The sequence below is a fragment of the Poecilia latipinna genome, unplaced genomic scaffold (assembly GCF_001443285.1).
Source record: "Poecilia latipinna isolate Pla-1442-1.1 unplaced genomic scaffold, P_latipinna-1.0 Scaffold4166, whole genome shotgun sequence".
NCBI classification, from domain to species: Eukaryota; Metazoa; Chordata; class Actinopteri; order Cyprinodontiformes; family Poeciliidae; genus Poecilia; species Poecilia latipinna.
The window spans coordinates 187-16708 of NW_015116782.1; the positions used below are offsets into that span (position 1 = coordinate 187).

General features: G+C 39.9%; 1 protein-coding gene and 1 long non-coding RNA gene across 2 annotated transcripts in view; both read right to left on the bottom strand.

Annotated features, from left to right (window-relative positions):
* Positions 1 to 1795: 1795 nt before the first annotated feature.
* Positions 1796 to 3276, bottom strand: LOC106942293 (uncharacterized). The gene is made up of 3 exons (XR_001423598.1): positions 3091 to 3276; positions 2873 to 2978; positions 1796 to 2694 (listed from the first exon to the last, which is right to left on the bottom strand). It is a non-coding gene; the product is annotated as an uncharacterized LOC106942293 (long non-coding RNA).
* Positions 3277 to 8193: 4917 nt separating this feature from the next.
* The window catches only part of LOC106942294 (contactin-4-like), a 32771-nt gene continuing 24442 nt past the window's right edge, over positions 8194 to 16522 (bottom strand). The window contains exons 5-8 of the mRNA XM_015025540.1: positions 15819 to 15994; positions 10184 to 10301; positions 8432 to 8590; positions 8194 to 8366 (exon numbers count right to left, since the gene is read on the bottom strand). Coding sequence (XP_014881026.1) covers positions 8209 to 8366; positions 8432 to 8590; positions 10184 to 10301; positions 15819 to 15994 — 611 coding nt within the window. The 3' untranslated portion in view covers positions 8194 to 8208. The remainder of the gene's footprint in view (positions 8367 to 8431; positions 8591 to 10183; positions 10302 to 15818; positions 15995 to 16522) is intronic.

The window sequence follows — 16522 nt, forward strand, 5'->3', positions numbered from 1 at the left end:
GCCTTTTTTTTTTCTTTCTCTTGATGACACTGAATGAAACTCCGTTGCTCTCCACTGACCCTCCCTTCCTATTAGCTGTGTGAAGCTGACATCCCACCCATGTCAAAAAATTCAGCAAATAGTCTGAGTGGTTAAGTGCTCCGTTTCTGCAGGTTTGTGCCGTTAAAATTTTCGTTTGTGCAGTTTTGGTTTCTGAGATATTAAAATTTAGGTCATCCAGAGTTCACCATCCCCCATATTGCTCCAAAACAAACCAAAGTGGGCTACTTTGTTAGTGCTCCGTTTAAACTTTCATTTGTGCAGCTTTCGTTTAAAAGTTATAATTTTGGCCGATGACGTCACCATCACCCCATCTTGCGCCAAAACAAACCAAAGTGGGCTACTTCGTTAGTGCTTCGTTTGTGCAGTTAAAATTTTCGTTTGTGCAGCTTTCGTTTTCGAGATATTAAAAGTTATAATTTTGGCCGATGACGTCACCGTCACCCCATCTTGCGCCAAAACAAACCAAAGTGGGCTAGTTCGTTAGTGCTCCATTTGTGCAGGTTTGTGCCATTAAAACTGTCGTTTGTGGAGCTTTCGTCTTTGAAATATTAAAAGTTATAATTTTGGCCGATGACATCACCATCACCCCATCTTGCTCCAAAACAAACCAAAATTCTTTGTTTAAATTCTTCAGATTTTCAGCTGATGTACAATGTGTACCTTCTTTTGTTTTGAACTTCAATAAAGATTTAGAACAAGAAGAAAATTGTCTAATTTCAAGAAATGTTTTAAGATAGCAATGTTTTCTCTCGAATATAGCGGTCTCTCCAGAATAATTGACTCCTGCCAATAAAGGACATGCAGCCGTGACCCTAACGTAACGTGTACAACCTGTACAACTGTGCTTTGGTTTCGGAGGTGGTCTGAACAATTATATTCACATTGTTGGCTTACTTTGTGCTGATTATGCAGCAAACGGGTAAAAATATATTTTTTTAAATCCATAGCTAATATCCTAGTTGCTTGAGCAAAGTTTTTGCAGAGTAAACCGGAAGTGCGTCACTGGTTCAACAAAGTTCATCCAAGTAATGTACTTAATATTTAGTAAATATATTTTAAATGCAACAATTTTCATTTCATCCTGTTTGACATTAAATGTGTATGGGCTTCAAGGATTTTTAAAAGCACATACAATTTTTGTGAACTTTGACATAGTTTTTACACAACGTCAACTGGGATTGGCTCCACCCACACTGTAGTGAACCCCCTCCCCCACCCCTGATCTTGTTTTGGCGGCAGAGCAAGTATCATTTCAACCTCTCGTTAAAATTACTCTAGCAATCTCAGAGAAATACTTTTGAATAAATAATTTTTGGAATTTATCCAACCCTCCGATTTTGATTTTTGTACAAGGTAAGTAAATTAATGTTCAGGTTTCACATAAAATATTTACTCAATGTAATCCATCCCCATAAAAGCAGAGAGGATGTATGCATGGCTAGCTCACATATGCATTTATTTAAATTCACAACTTATATTTGAAGTCCAGACTTTTTAAACCTAATGAAAGATAGAGAGGCACTATCTTGCATCCTTTACATTTATATTGGATCATATACACTTAAGCATATGCATAAAGGGCACATCTTCTGAATAAAATTCAAAAATAATTCCAAGGGAAAATTTAAATTTAACAGGTACTTAAATTATCAAGTCACTAGACTAGTAACAATGCATTATTGATTTTTTTTAATTAGCTTAAACGTTAGAAATTAAACTACGAAAGCCAACTTTACTTCTTTCAGTTCAAGACTATTGTAATTGTGCAGACACTGCTAGAATACCAATGTTTTGTGGCTTCTTTGAAATCATGTGGGCAAGATTTTAAGCAATGCTAATCAAAGCCTTTTTATTTTTTAACTAGATGCTTTGACAGCCAGCAGTAGACAGAGAGTCTCTTTTCGCAGTTCTCTGCAACTCAAAAGAGGCTATTCTAGAAAACGGCCATATAGCCACTCCAGCTGCCGCTGTCTGGACAGAGATAAGTCAGCAGTTGGGAAATAAAATGTCTGCAAAAGATCTGTACACATTTGTAAAGCTAAACAGACAAAACATCTGGTCATGCTTGGAAGTTAATCAAGGAAGTGATCCTGAAGGCCCTGTGGACACTGAGTTTGACTCAGACATCACTTCTCCTGAACAATGTTCAGATTTTCAGCTTGAAGTTCCATTTGAAGATTGGATTAAATTTATACCAGAAAAAGTTGAATATAATGACAAGTTTTCATCATCTGGTAAAAGGAATTACACAATTTTAAAACCTGGCACATGGAGTCATATAATTAATGATCTGGTTTGGAAAAAGTTGAAAAGCACTTGTACAATTTGTATTCCAAAGATCAAAAGTTTATCCAACTGTCACTAGTAAGTACATTGATATCATAGGCTTCTGTAAAGAGTGTCAAGGTCATGTTAAAATGACAGAGAGCCAACAGTCAACAGCCCAATGGTGCTCCAGTGTTCCATTGAAGGCGCCGACATCTCCCTGCACACTGGCCAGTCCAAAAGATTCATGTCAGGAACCCTTCGTGCACAGATTTCAGAAGAGTTGTGTGAGGGTAGGATGGAACCATCTGTATGGAGGTCAGCAAAGGCATCAGAGTTGATGGATATAGGAGATCCCGAGCCAAGTCACCTTCCAAACCTGGCAACCTTACGCAAAGTCAAGCAGGAGAGAAAAGATTTGGAGTTAGGCGACAAAGACCCCGTTCTATCTTTGCAGTTATTAAAGTATAGCACACCCAACAGTGGCAGTATAAGAGATATTGGTCTGGATAAATTATTTTGTCACTATTGGAGTCAAACTCAGATACATGTTTAAGGCACTGACCAAAAAATGTCCCTCAGTAGTTTGCTTTGATGCAACTGGTTCAGTTGTCAGAAAACGGGCACGACCAAATGGTACATCTGGCCACATCTTCTTATACCAAGGTGTTCTGAAGGGAGACAACTGCTCAGTCCCAGTCATACAAATGCTATCAGAAAGGCATGACATTAACACTATTGCAACATGGCTGACAGAATGGCTTCGTGCAGGCGCAGCTGTACCAAAAGAAGCTGTGAGTGACTTTTCCCTGGCTATTCTTGGTGCTCTGGTGAAGGCCTTCACTCCTTGTCCTAACCTGAAATCATACATTGATGAATGCTTCCGTGTGCTACTTGGGAACCAGTCTGCAAAACGTCCTCCCTGTTACATCAGGGTTGATGTTGCCCACTGCATAAAGATGGTCTGCCAGTGGGCAAGTCACACCGTGTCAAAGACTTCTTTGTCAGGGGAATAGCAAAGCTTCTTCAGGCACAAAGCTTGGACCATGCAAAGCAGCTAATACATGCCATCACTGTTGTGGCTCTCAGTGAGGCAGAGGGTGATGACAGTTCTGGAAGCCCTCTTGAATCAGAGAGGTGCAAGAAATACCTGAAAGCCCAGATTGCAGAAGACTCCATCATCATTCCAGATGAAGACACAAATGAAATGCATCAAGTGGATCCATATAATGACATCCAGACTGACCTACGAGACTGGGTGTCAAACATTAGTGAGGAGAGCAGGACACGCTGCAGCAAATGGGGATAGAGATAACATCCATTGTGCCACACATTATAAGACTTCCAAGTTACCACTGTGGACAGGAATAATGGTTCCCCTCTTCAAAAGCACCAGTCTCTGTAAAACATGGCCTGTTCAAACATGAGAACTTACCCATTCGAGTTGATCGCTTCATGCGGATTTGCTCTGCCAAAGCAAAAAGAGAGCAGGAGCAAGTTGCATCAGCAGAAGATGCAGAAGTTACAGAAGCTAATCCTGCATCCATAATTACCCACAATGCTGAAGGGGACACAAAAATGGATTCTAGCGATTTAATGGAATCTGATCCCTCCAGAAACTTTCCACAGCAGATGAAAATGTGGTTGAAAACTGGAGAGGACAAATTCTTCCACCCAAAAAGAGGAAGAGGACTTCATACCTGAGTTCCTGCACTGAATGGCTCCATGCAGATTCATCATCTGGGGCCAAAAGAGAGAAAGTGGGACTATTAAAAAATGGAAACATGTGTCAGCCTGTTTAGGTTGGGAAACTGTCTCTCTCTGTGTTAAACACCTGCTCCTGTGGTGCCTTTTGTCATTATGCTGTACTTTCTGTGGCAGCTCTGCATTTCAAAATGTCATGAAGAACAGTGACCACCCTCTCCTGCAGCTGGTGAAACCCATAACTACAGATGGTGGGACCCCAAGGACATACTTGCAGAGGGCAGATCTGCTTAATTCAATGTTTGCAAAAACACAGTTCAGGTCTGGCCCCCACCAAATCGATGCCCACTGCAATATTGCCACAGTTACTGGGAAGACAATGAGAAATGTGTCAAGCGTTTACCTCTCAAAACAATACTGCCACCTAAACAAAGGAATGACCAGGGAAGTACCATTTGTTTTACCAGACATTTCTGTCCTGAAGAACTCTGGCATGGCTCAGCTTGGCATTCAGTAGAAAAAGGACTTTTCCTTCCACAGTCTCCCTGCCTCCAACCACTGGAGAATGAATCAGAACGTCCATCTGAATTAAAAACAGGAGCCAGCACCTCAGGAACTGTTCTCTGTGCAGGAACCGTTACTCACAGCTACAGTATTGGAGAAATAGCATGGATTGACACTGACCTTCCAAATCCAACTGAATTTGCCTTGAGTAAATTTCCCTCCATTATGGTTCTACAAAGAAAAACATTTACTTTGAGAGCAGTCGTCGCTTTCAGAGGAAGCTTGACCAAAGATGGCCTGGGACATTACACTGCATACTGCGGGAGAGCTCCATCTGTTTGGGAGCTTTTTGATGAGCTGGCAAATGTGAAGCCAGTGTCTGAAAAGAAGAAAATACTGCCACATGCAGTGTTATACACAGCAGATCTATGAGGGGGGCAGGAGGGTGAGAAAGTTTGAAGACCAGACCAAAGGCAAAAAGTTTCATGCCATGTTTACAAACCCCTGACCAGAATTTATTTTTTCCTTTTTGCAAGTTATTATGGAAGCCCATTTCCACCATGAAAGAAAAAATAAAAGACCAACAGGAAGTCATAATTTTGACTTTGAAAGTCATAATTTCAAAATTATGACAGAAATTATCTGTCATAATTTTGACTTTCAAAGGCAAAATTATGACTTCAAGTTGGTCTTATTTTTTTCTTTCATGGCAGAAATGGGCTTCCATATTATATGACAAATCGTTCCATATTTTGACTTTCAACAGTTTTGAGCTCTCTGCCTAAATCTCAAATGAAAGGAGTTTTCTACTCAAGACAGGAGAAATTTCAGATTTTCAAGACAGTTTGTTGTTTCAATTGTTAAAGTTCATTGTTCAAATCAACAACATTTCTTATTTGACTGTATAATTAAATTGGATTTTCAAAACAGTCACTTTCATGGTTCATTACTTCTCAATTAGGATAGGAACCCTTTGCCTCACAATACAGATATTTGGGTGTGTCAATAGCAAACCATGAGGCACATGCAACTTCATAAAACAACAAAAATTCTGGCGAGACATTTAAATGCCATAGTAACTCAAATCATACATCCAGATCAAACCGGGTTTATTGTCTGGAGGTATTATGGAAATAATCTGCGGCGCTTATTGAATATTATGTCTATTCAAAAAGAACATAAAGACATGACAGCTGTGATTTCTTTAGATGCCCAAAAGGCTTTTGATCGCGTGTCATGGAAATGCCTTATTCAAGCCTTAGAGGTTTAAATTTGGGCCCAAGTTCATAGATTGGATCCTTACATTATATTCATCCCCACAGGTGGCGGTTAGAGTTAATGGTTTTAGGTCGGCAAGTTTCAAGCTGGAGCGCGGATGCAGGCAAGGCTGCCCTCTGTCACCTCTTTTGTTTGCAATTAGCATTGAACCGTTGGCCCAGCTTCTCAGGGACAGTGATGACATTAAAGGGATTTTGATCAGTACCGAGGAACATAAAATATCTCTTTACGCGGATGATGTCCTCCTGTATCCATCTGATCCTGCTTCATCAATACCGCGTCTGAGAGAAATGATCTCTGTTTACAGTCATTTTTCTGGCTATAAAATAAAAGTTGATAAGACTGAGGCGATGGATATCAGTGGTAATATTCCACTAAGGGTTAAACAGAGTGGCTTTAGGTGGCCAAGAATGGGCATTAGATATCTAGGCATCAACATTCCCCTCTCTCTAATGATTTGTATCATGTTAATTATAGCAAAACTCTGGATATAATTAAAAAAGACCTAGAGCGATGGTCAGCATTGCCTTTATCTCTCCTTGGCCGCGTTGAAACCATTCGGATGAATCTGTTACCCAGATTATTGTATTTGTTCCAAATGGTACCAATTGGTATACCAAAACCCACATTCGTTGAATTGGATAAAATTATATCAAAATTTATATGGCAAGGCAAGCGTCCTCACATAAAATATAAAACACTTCAAAGAAGTAAGACAGAAGGGGGTCTCAATCTTCCTGTTTTAAAATATTATTATTGGGCAGCTCAGTTAAGACCTTTGATTTTGTGGATTCAGCAGGATTCCCAAACAAGATGGCTGAGTATAGAGCAAGCGCGGCGCTCAGTACCATTGAGGGTATTGCTTTTTTTAGATACTCCAGTTAAGGATCTGCCACTGTGGACTAAAGTCACTCTTAACATTTGGAACAAGGTGCGTATCTCGTTCAAGCTTCCAAGAGGCTTATCAATATTAACAAGTATTGGACATATTAAATCCTTTACACCCAATTCCTTGGACAAAAAATTTTCTAAGTGGACTGAAAAGGGGCTCACATTTCTTCATCAATTGATCGACAGAAACAACCTTTTATCTTTTGAAGAGTTACGCAGGAAATTCCATCTCCAGAAAAGTGATTTCTTTAGATATCTACAGTTGCGCTCTTTTTTGTTTGCACATAAAGACTGGGAAAGAGTACTAAATCCCACACCAATAGAAAATCTTCTAATCCATTTCCAGAAAGGGGGAGAGGACAAAAAATTGATAGCTAAGTTATATAGTGTATTTTTGTCGAACATTAACAAACCCTCCTGGACAAAACAAAGATGGGAGGCAGAGATGGCCAAAATAATTTCCGACAAAACATGGGAGGATATCTGCTCTGAGGCTCACCGAGTTACTAACTCAAATACATGGAGGGAATTTAAATGGAAAATTATTAGCAGATATTTCAGGACCCCTGATGTAGTTGCTAAAATGGATCCTAAGGTACCAAGCTTGTGTTGGAGAAATTGTGCCTCAATGATTCCCAACCACACACATGTTTTTTGGTCGTGCCCCAAACTCAAAAACTTTTGGGATGAGGTGTATAGAGCTATAAACCATATTTTTTCTGGGGTTATCCCAAGGGATGTTACTGTTGCCTTACTCTGTATTATTCCTGATGGTTTACAAGGGCGGGCCAAAATGTATTTGTTAAATGTTCTTTTTACAGCAGCCCTGAAATGCAATACAATTACGTGCATGCAATTGGAGCCGCCTTCTTACGACTTATGGGTTCAAAAAGTAAGGGAATTGCATACAATGGAAAAGATAACCTACTCACTAAGACTTCAAAAATCTAAGTATGGCCTGCGCTGGGGACCTGCAGAAGCCCTGTTGGTTTAGTTAAACCTAATGGATTTGTCTTTTGGCCTATGTCGATTGGTTTCTCTTCCAGAGCTCATTCTTATTTAAATGGTGTACAATGATGAGTCCATAAACATGATGCTGTGGCTGGAAGTTGCTTTTCCAACATGGCTATTGTATGGAAAACTTCATATTGTCAACATTTGTATTATGTACCACTGAAGTATGGTTGTACTTTGCTCTGCTGAAAAATTAAAATAAAAATCTAAGTTCAAAAAAAAAAAAAGAAGGTGTCACTGCTCTGCTTAACCAAGTAGGGTGATAATTAGGTGCTATTTATTATTATTTGCAGTAACCTCTCAATTCTTCTAGACCTGGAAATGATAAAATAAAAAAAATCCATATTTTTATAGACGTCTTAAGCCAGAGAAGGAGCTCTAATTTTATCATACACATTTAGAAAACATCTTTGGTTCTTTAAAGTGTAAGTCCCAAATTTTCATACACTTGTCTTCAGAAAAAAATTATGCAAACACCCAATCTGAATTGAATCTGAATGGAAGATAGTTTTACATACTAGCATCTTCTGTTCTGGTCTTGGCCGAAGCTGGACTCGGCTCTCCGAGGCCCACGACATTCTGGGCCACCACTCTGAACTCGTACTCCACCCAGGCATTCAGACCGACCACGGTGGCGGTTAGCATGTTGCCATTGACAACTTCCGGGACTGAAAAAAAAAAAATTTTTTTGGGAAAAAAAAAAAAAAAAAAAAAACACAATTATCTTGTTTACCTGTGTCTATGACCTGCCAGCCCACAGTGAATGGTGTGCGAGCCTGAACGATGTAGCCCGTTATGGGGCTGCCGTTGTCTCTTCCAGGCGTCCAGGACAGCTGGGCTGTGCTGTCCGTGATTTCCTCAACTGAGACTTTGTCCGGAGGGCCTGGGGGACCTGGAGACATCAGACATGGAATAAGAAAAGGTGATCACCCATTTCAAGAAGCCTAAAAAAATGAGCTATTTATATATCTGTGGTAGAAATTTGTTCCAGTATTGCTGCAAGAAAAGAGCACCTTTCAAAACTTCAAATTTGAAGAAAAAAAAGCATTTCAAAAATGAGACTTTGAAAAATTCTTCATGAAAAACTAAGTTTTGACAGAATTTAAAATGTCATTTTTTGCTGTTTGCTTTTTTTTTTCCAGATTTTCTTTTTGCTTCTTTTTGTCCGTATTTTTGAGTTTTACAAATTGTATTATTTGCAAATCATGTTGTACAAGCCTAGCCCTAACCCTGTAAAAAACATCAGGCGCAGATAACTTCTCTTTCAAAAATTAAAATTTGAAAAAGGAAAAATGCATTTCAAAAATGTAACTGAAAAACGTCTCATGTTTTGATGATAATTTACAATATGTATGCAAAATTTTAACCTAAATTTATGTATGTTATTTAAAACTATGTATATTTTTTCAGACTTGTTTTCTGTATTTATTTAAAACTTCTTTTTCTTTTTTTTTACTTTTGTCAAAAAGTTTTGAGACCGAGTTTTATGAATCGCAGATTCTGTTCCCCATTTCGAACACTTCCTCTGAAAGGACAAGTAAAAAAAAAAAAAACAAAAAAAAAAACACATTTCACAAATTGAAATTTTAAGGGACAACAGAAATTAGAAAGCATTTCTTCTGATCCTGGTTTTCCAAAAAATAATTGGAAAACACAAAATTTGAAAAAATTAATTCTGAAAAAAATAGCCAACTGCATAAATGTAAATTTGACTATTGAATGTATATTATAAATTACTGTAAAAATATATTTTTTGACAAGTTTTTAAAATTTTAATTATTTAAACATGTCCAATTATTACAATATTGAACCAAATTTCTCACCATACATATTTAGGCTTTTATTTTCACTTTAATTAAGACCCAAATCTGGTGTGTGTTGATGCTGTGTGTGTTTTATGTGAACTAAATGTTGTACTGACAAATTGGGTGGGCTGTTTTTTCAAAACTGAGGATACTCTGCTGACCGTGTGTAATTCTTCTCCATGGTACTCTGCTTTTCAAATGTTCTCCATAACATTTTCCGATGTGCAAATGAGCCACTTATGGTCATTTTCTGTGATAAACACCATCTCCTCAAAGCACCTGGCGCAGCTATAAAGGTTTATTAAGAACAAGTCTGTCAGTGAGATAGTCTGGGCTCAGCCTGTTCACTGTGCTTAATGCAGCAAGCAGAAAACAAATGTACTGCAGCACAACTCAACCCAGGGCTACCCATGCCACCGTCAGTCAATTTTAACATTTCAGCAATATTTATATGATATTAATTGAAGCTGACAGAAGTTGGGCTCCGGCGACATCCATCTTTTTTATTTTTTTACTTTCCTACACAGTTTCCCCCCCCCCCCATGGAGAGCCTGGGGGATTTTTCTCACCAATCTGTCAGACGTCTTTCACTTTGGAAGGACTTCTACCTCTAAGTAAACACACAAGGTTATTCTTGAATTGGCGTGTGCAAACAAGCCGCTAGAATCAGCCGGGGTTACCTTTGACAACCAGGATGGCAGAGGTAGACAGGCTCTCCACATCCGTGTCGACGACGCACACGTACTTCCCTCCGTGGCTCAGCTGGATGTTGCGGATCATCAGGTCCCCTGATACAGTCTGGAGGAGGGGAAAGAAAACCAGGCTAAGTGGGAGACGCAGTGTTATTTTGTCAGCGGACTTTTGGCACAATGTTTTAGAATTAAAAAAAAAACAAAGTCGTCATGCCACAGTGTTTTTCTTTTATCCACCTCTATCCAAACAACAACATGGCAGATGCAGTCTGCACAAATAAAGCTATTGGCTGTCCTTCAGGCGATAACCGACCTGCAAACAGCTACCAGCTCCACACAGGGCACACCGAACAAACACATTCTAGCTAATTGGCAATCATTATTCTCTGATAACAGAAACTCAAGCATTATATGGATGTAAATCTCAGTGTAAAGAGCAAATATTATACATGAGCTGCCAGAATATGGTGACCATGTAGGAAAACACACTGACAACAGATGTTTTCTAGTATAACCAAGAACAAGAGAAGGAGATTCACCTAATAGGTTTGGCCTGCTTTCTACAAAAGAGGAATAGAGCCACTGAAAAAATAAAAGAATTCTGACTTTAACCTTGTAAGATCAAAAGTCAGAATTCTGAGAATTTGGAGCAGCTAGCTCTGCTAACAGGGCTAGTCATCTTCAGGCTCAGCCAACGGGTGCAATGTGTTTTATCCACTGACTGCGGCCTGACCTCAGCAAGTCACTCCATCCTTATGAAGTTATTAGTATCTTCTAAACTTTACCACATTGTTTTCTACCAATAGCAATTAATTACATTCCCTACCTTGGAATTTTTTAGTATACAAATTTATAGTAATGTTTACATGTTTAGGCTTTTACTTTGTATTATTTTAATTAGACTGCTTTTTATTGACATAATGTGTTAAAATGTGTTGACTGCTTCGTGTGACTGAGGTCGTCTGCTTCTGGCAGTTGTGACAGAAGGTTCCTGTTTTTATCTGAAAGTTCTTGTTTTTACTCACATGCACACGTTACAGTCTGCAAGTAGAAAAATCGGCAGCATTCGGTTGCTGATACACAGCAGTCAACACATAGGAACTGACTTGACAGAAAAACGGCCTTTTAGGGCGTAGCTTAGCTTAGTAAATTGAGGAAATTATTCAAATTTTGCCATTTCCATCAACCTTTTTGAATGCAATACTTAAAATACACATGAATAAACACTGATGTAAATATATACAACCCCTAACTTAAATAAAACAGTACTTTTTGTAGATTAGAATAGAATGAGTTGTTTGTTTGCTGATGATCATATGAACAATTGAATCTCTAAATGCAACGTGTGTAAATTGAACAGAGCCAGTGTCTGCTGCAATGACAGAAGATGCCATCGTTGATCCAGGGAATGTTATCCGTAGGGTATTTGGACAGCTGGCTCCGACTTCTATAAGAAATCAGATATATCAGGCTCAGGGCACAGAAGTAATATTTCTGATGGCTCCATAACACAGACAGACATATCTAAGATCATAATTTGAAAATAGATGTTTTACATTCCTCGGCCAACATTAGGCATTATAGTGTATGAAAGAATCAAAAGCAAACCACGGAGCCATTTGGCATGCAATAACATTGTCTAAAACTCGGGCGATGCGCCATCTCTAGGCATGTTTGTATCAGAGTGCCATCAAGATATTTTTAGACCCACCTTGCGGTGAGTCGCATGCATCACATGCTCTCGACCTGTTAAAATAATGTTGATGCAGTCTGAAAAGGACCCTTTGGCAGGGATGAGTCCATTTACGCTAAAAAAGTCAAACAGAATGACATTTGTTTCGAGGCTAAATTTAAAAAAAGAAAAGTTAGACATAATCTCACGGGGACAGATTTTATCCGGACAATTTCATTGTGTCCTTGTTGTGACTGGTAATGGTATCCGCCCTCTGAAAGTCACCTCCTGTTACAAAGTATGTCAGCTTGTGGGAAAAAAAGAGGTATGATGCTTTAGAAGCCAGTCACCTGGGGCCAAACCAGGCAAGACTCGCCGCAGTCGCAGCAGATTTCATCAAGCCTGGTGGCTTAGTCATTGTACCTCCACTCTGCCACGACAGTGAAAGGGAGGAAGGTGGATCGCCGTTTCTCTGAGGGATTCCAGAAAAAGAGAGCAAAGCAGGCAATGAGAGGAAAATTCTACCTCTACTTCCCTTTTTCTCCTTCAGCACTCTTTTTCCATCTCCTTTGCCTAAACCCGACAGCTTTTATGCACAGAGTGTCAGCCGCCACCTGGACAAGCCGGGAGCTAGGAATGACTTGCGAGGCCTCTTGTCTTAGCGGGATAGGAAGTGATGGGGGCAGGTTTTTTTTTAATTATGGTAATTAATTCATCAGAAGCTTTTAAGCGGTGTTCTGGTAATCTCTGTGGACAGATTCTGGGTGAAACTATATCTCATTAAATGCCATTGCACTGCTCAATGTCACCAGTAATTGCCATTTGCGATAATGAAAACGTGCGGCTTGGCATTCCGCAACACCGTCCGGGTTGCGGAATGCCACATTCCCTGTGGACTTAAATACACAGAGAGAGTAATCACAGGAACACCAAAAGGTCATGTGCCAACCTTTTGGCACATGACTGGCGCTAATTGATATATTGCAATGCATAAAGCAAAATGAGAGAGCGTGAACGAGTAATTATTTATGTAACAACAAGCGCCGAACAATTAACTCTGCCCTTCTTCAAAGGGAACAAACATCGACGAAAAAGTCATTATTTTGAAGCTATAAAGATTTCAAATGAACACTTTACTAGTGTCAGGCTTGCCCTTGGTGAAAAGCAAGGCAGTTCATTACTTAATTATTTCTGGGCTCACGATTCATAAATAAGTATGCAAATTCAATTATGGCAGAGGGAGATAAGAAAATGTTCTCCCTTGACATTCAGGAATTAGAAGTTGAAAGGATGAAAAAGTAGAAAGACTTTATTAATCAGGACTTTATCAATACTGGAAAATGAAAAACAGCATTTTCCAGTATTTTTAGAAGTGTTAGAAGATGTGGAAACTCACATGGCAGGTAAGAATTATGGATATAGACCTCATGGTGACTTCATCTGGTAAATACAACAAATAGACTGGTGACTGAAATTGAATGATTGTACATCTTAGGGCCACACAGGGCCACACTAAAACCTGATTTACAGGTCACACTCAGAGAGACTCTACAGTCTGGAAGATGTTTCTGTGGACCAAAGATTCAGTTAGCCATTAGCCATCTGAATCAGTAGAGGTGTTTCCATTGCAAATATGCTCAACATTTTCTCAATATTAGCTAATATAAAAAAACAACACATTTCCACAAGTGCAGAGATTCCATTAAATAATTGAAATTAAAATATCACGAGTCATTAAAACCATGCTACAGCATCATCCTTCAACTACTTCCTGCACTGCTACTGTTGTGCTTACGGAAAAAAATCAAAGCTCTTTAGTTTGCTATGACTGCAAAGCTGTGTAATGCCAACTGCTCTCTGTATCTCCACCCAAGACACAGTTAAAAATAAAATAAAGTTAAGTTCATTAGTATAACACATTTCAGCAACATCATACCATAAAACACAATAACCAATTATGAAACAAGAATTCAAAATTACATTTTGTCAAATTATCAAGAAAATGTGCATTAATTATGTTGTTGATGTTCCAGTTATTATGAAACAAAGGCAGCTCTAACAGGTGGGTTTTTAGTCTTGATTTACAAGAGATCAGTGTTTCAGGTGTTCTGCAGTTTTCTGGTAGTGCAGCACAAAAACTGAATGCTGCTTAAACAAAACAAAAAAATAATATATTCAACATTTTATCACCTTTTTGGTAATGTCCTTACCACAAAGCCATTTGAAGAGGGTTTGAGGTGAGGAAGTACCTCAAACCAAGGATGTAGATGATGAAGAAAGTTTAATCCAAACACTGTCCAACAGTGACAGCATAGGGAACAAACAGACGACGTAGCACGATATTTGACGAGGGCCCGACAAGGAACAAAGGACACAGGTGGACTTAAATACAAAGGGAGGGTAATCACAGGAACGAGACACACCTGGGAACAATCAGGACAGGACGGCACAGAGACTCACAGGGGAACAGCACTAAATAAACACAGAAAAAACCTCAAAATAAATACACAGAAAACAGATCACCACAGTACCTTCCCCCTCAAGGGCGGCTACCAGACTCCCCAAAAACAAAAACAAAAAACACAACAAGGGTTGGTAGAGGGGCGCTGGTCGGGGGGCCAGAGTCCAGAAAAACTCAAAGAAAAACAACCCAACTGGGTGGGTGGAGGGCAAGAGTCCACAGGGACAAAACAGAAGAAACTCAGTCCAAACAAAAAGAAAAAAACAGCACGGCCAAGGCAGGACCTGCCATGGATGATCCGGGGGCCAGCCATGGCACAGCAGGAGGATACCTCGTGGGAGGTCTGGGGGCCGTCACGGCGCAGCAGGTGAACCCACCCGTAGAGGTGGGTCCGGTGGGCGGCAAAGTCAGAGGAGGAACTGAAGCTCTGGGGGGCTGTGACACCAGGACCTTTTGGGGCCAACAGGAGACGGGTGGTGGAGCGGGCTCGGGAAACTCTGGAGCGGGCTCGGGAAACTGCGGCAGCAGGGATAGATGCTGTCTCGGTGCTGGGACTGACGCCAGCGGTAGAGGTGCGCGCCGCCTCGGAGCAGGGACAGGCAGCGGCTGAGGTGCGTGCTGCCTCGGCGCAGGGACGGCACAGGGAACAAACAGACGATGTAACACGATATTTGATATCTGTGTCGGGTCCTCGATATTTGACGAGGACCCAACACAGGTAGACTTAAATACACAGGGAGGGTAATCATGGGAACGAGACACACTTGGGAACAATCAGGACAGGATGGCACAGAGACTCACAGGGGAACAGCACTAAATAAACACAGAAAAATCTTAAAATAAATACACAGAAAACAGATCACCACCGGTAAAACCTTTGAGTTGGTCTTTAAGCTAAAATAATACATTGGACACAGTATTTTTTCTTTTTTTTTTTTTGAATGAAACTTGTAGAACAAAAATGTGTTATGTGAGAAGCCTCCTATATCTTTAAATAAACAAAAAAAGTTTGACCTTTTTTGTCAAACTTTTTTTGACTAAAAAGACAGGAGGCATATAAAATACCTCTACTCATTTTATAGGAGTAGATGTAAGTTAGGAGTTCTTTTAGTGTTTTTTTATTATGTAGATGTATTTATAGGCCCTATTATGGAAGAAATTAGAGTTGGTAATGATTTTCAACAGGTGGGAGATTTAGAAAATTTGCAGGTGGTAACTGACAACAAAATCTCTCACCAACCTCCATTTATTGAGATTTTGTCATATTTTAATGACTGTTATAAAACATAAACATACAGTCCTTGATGTGCAGTCCACCACTGACCACTGAGAAGCTTTATAAAAGAGTTTCTCTTGGCATAACTTTCCCTCGTTGGGTATTATTTGGTGCCTAAGAGGTCCTTACCCACACAGTGGAGTGAACCGTTGCCCAATTAAACCCCAAGCAGGCAGAAAAGTAACAAAGTGTAAACGCCTTGGGAACGACTTACCCCACCCACTCTTTCGAAGTGGTCACCGTTTCTCTGGAAGTCAATGAGCTGGCCGTTAAACGCCCATGAGAAGGAGACGTCCAGAGCTGGATCAGAAGCAATCTGGCAGGGTAGCACGATGCTCTCGCCAACAATAATCTCCATGTTAGTGGGCCTCATGGTGATTCTGGTGGGCTCTGGCCAGACAAACGGATGACAGCGCATGCATGTTAACACCCCGCCACCATCTCACCGCAATTCACTACAAACCCAATTGGCCACCGTTAAACAGACGGCGGACAGTCGCCTAAACAAACGTGATTTCTTGCTGCTGTTGGACTTTGTATTTACCGTTTCTAGCAATAGACATGCGGAGAGCAGAGTGAGTTCCCAGCTGTGGCAGATTGGAGACCTCAGAGTACTTTGAGGAAAGGTCACAGTAATTAAATCCTGTGACGTCAAATTGTTCAGCAGTTAGTGGAGGAAAAGAATGAGAAGCTAATGAGAATAAATTTGATGGTTACGGTTAGGCCAGCAGGGTTACATAAATATGTTATGCCACTGCTCTTAGATAATGACCTTTAACTACACCAAGGATGGTGTTTGTTACTACTTAACTGATATTTTAGGGAATGTGTAATTAGGCCTGTTGCGACAAACGATAAATCAATTAATCGCATGATAAATTAAACCTATTGACCTTGTTTTAATTATCGGCTTTATCG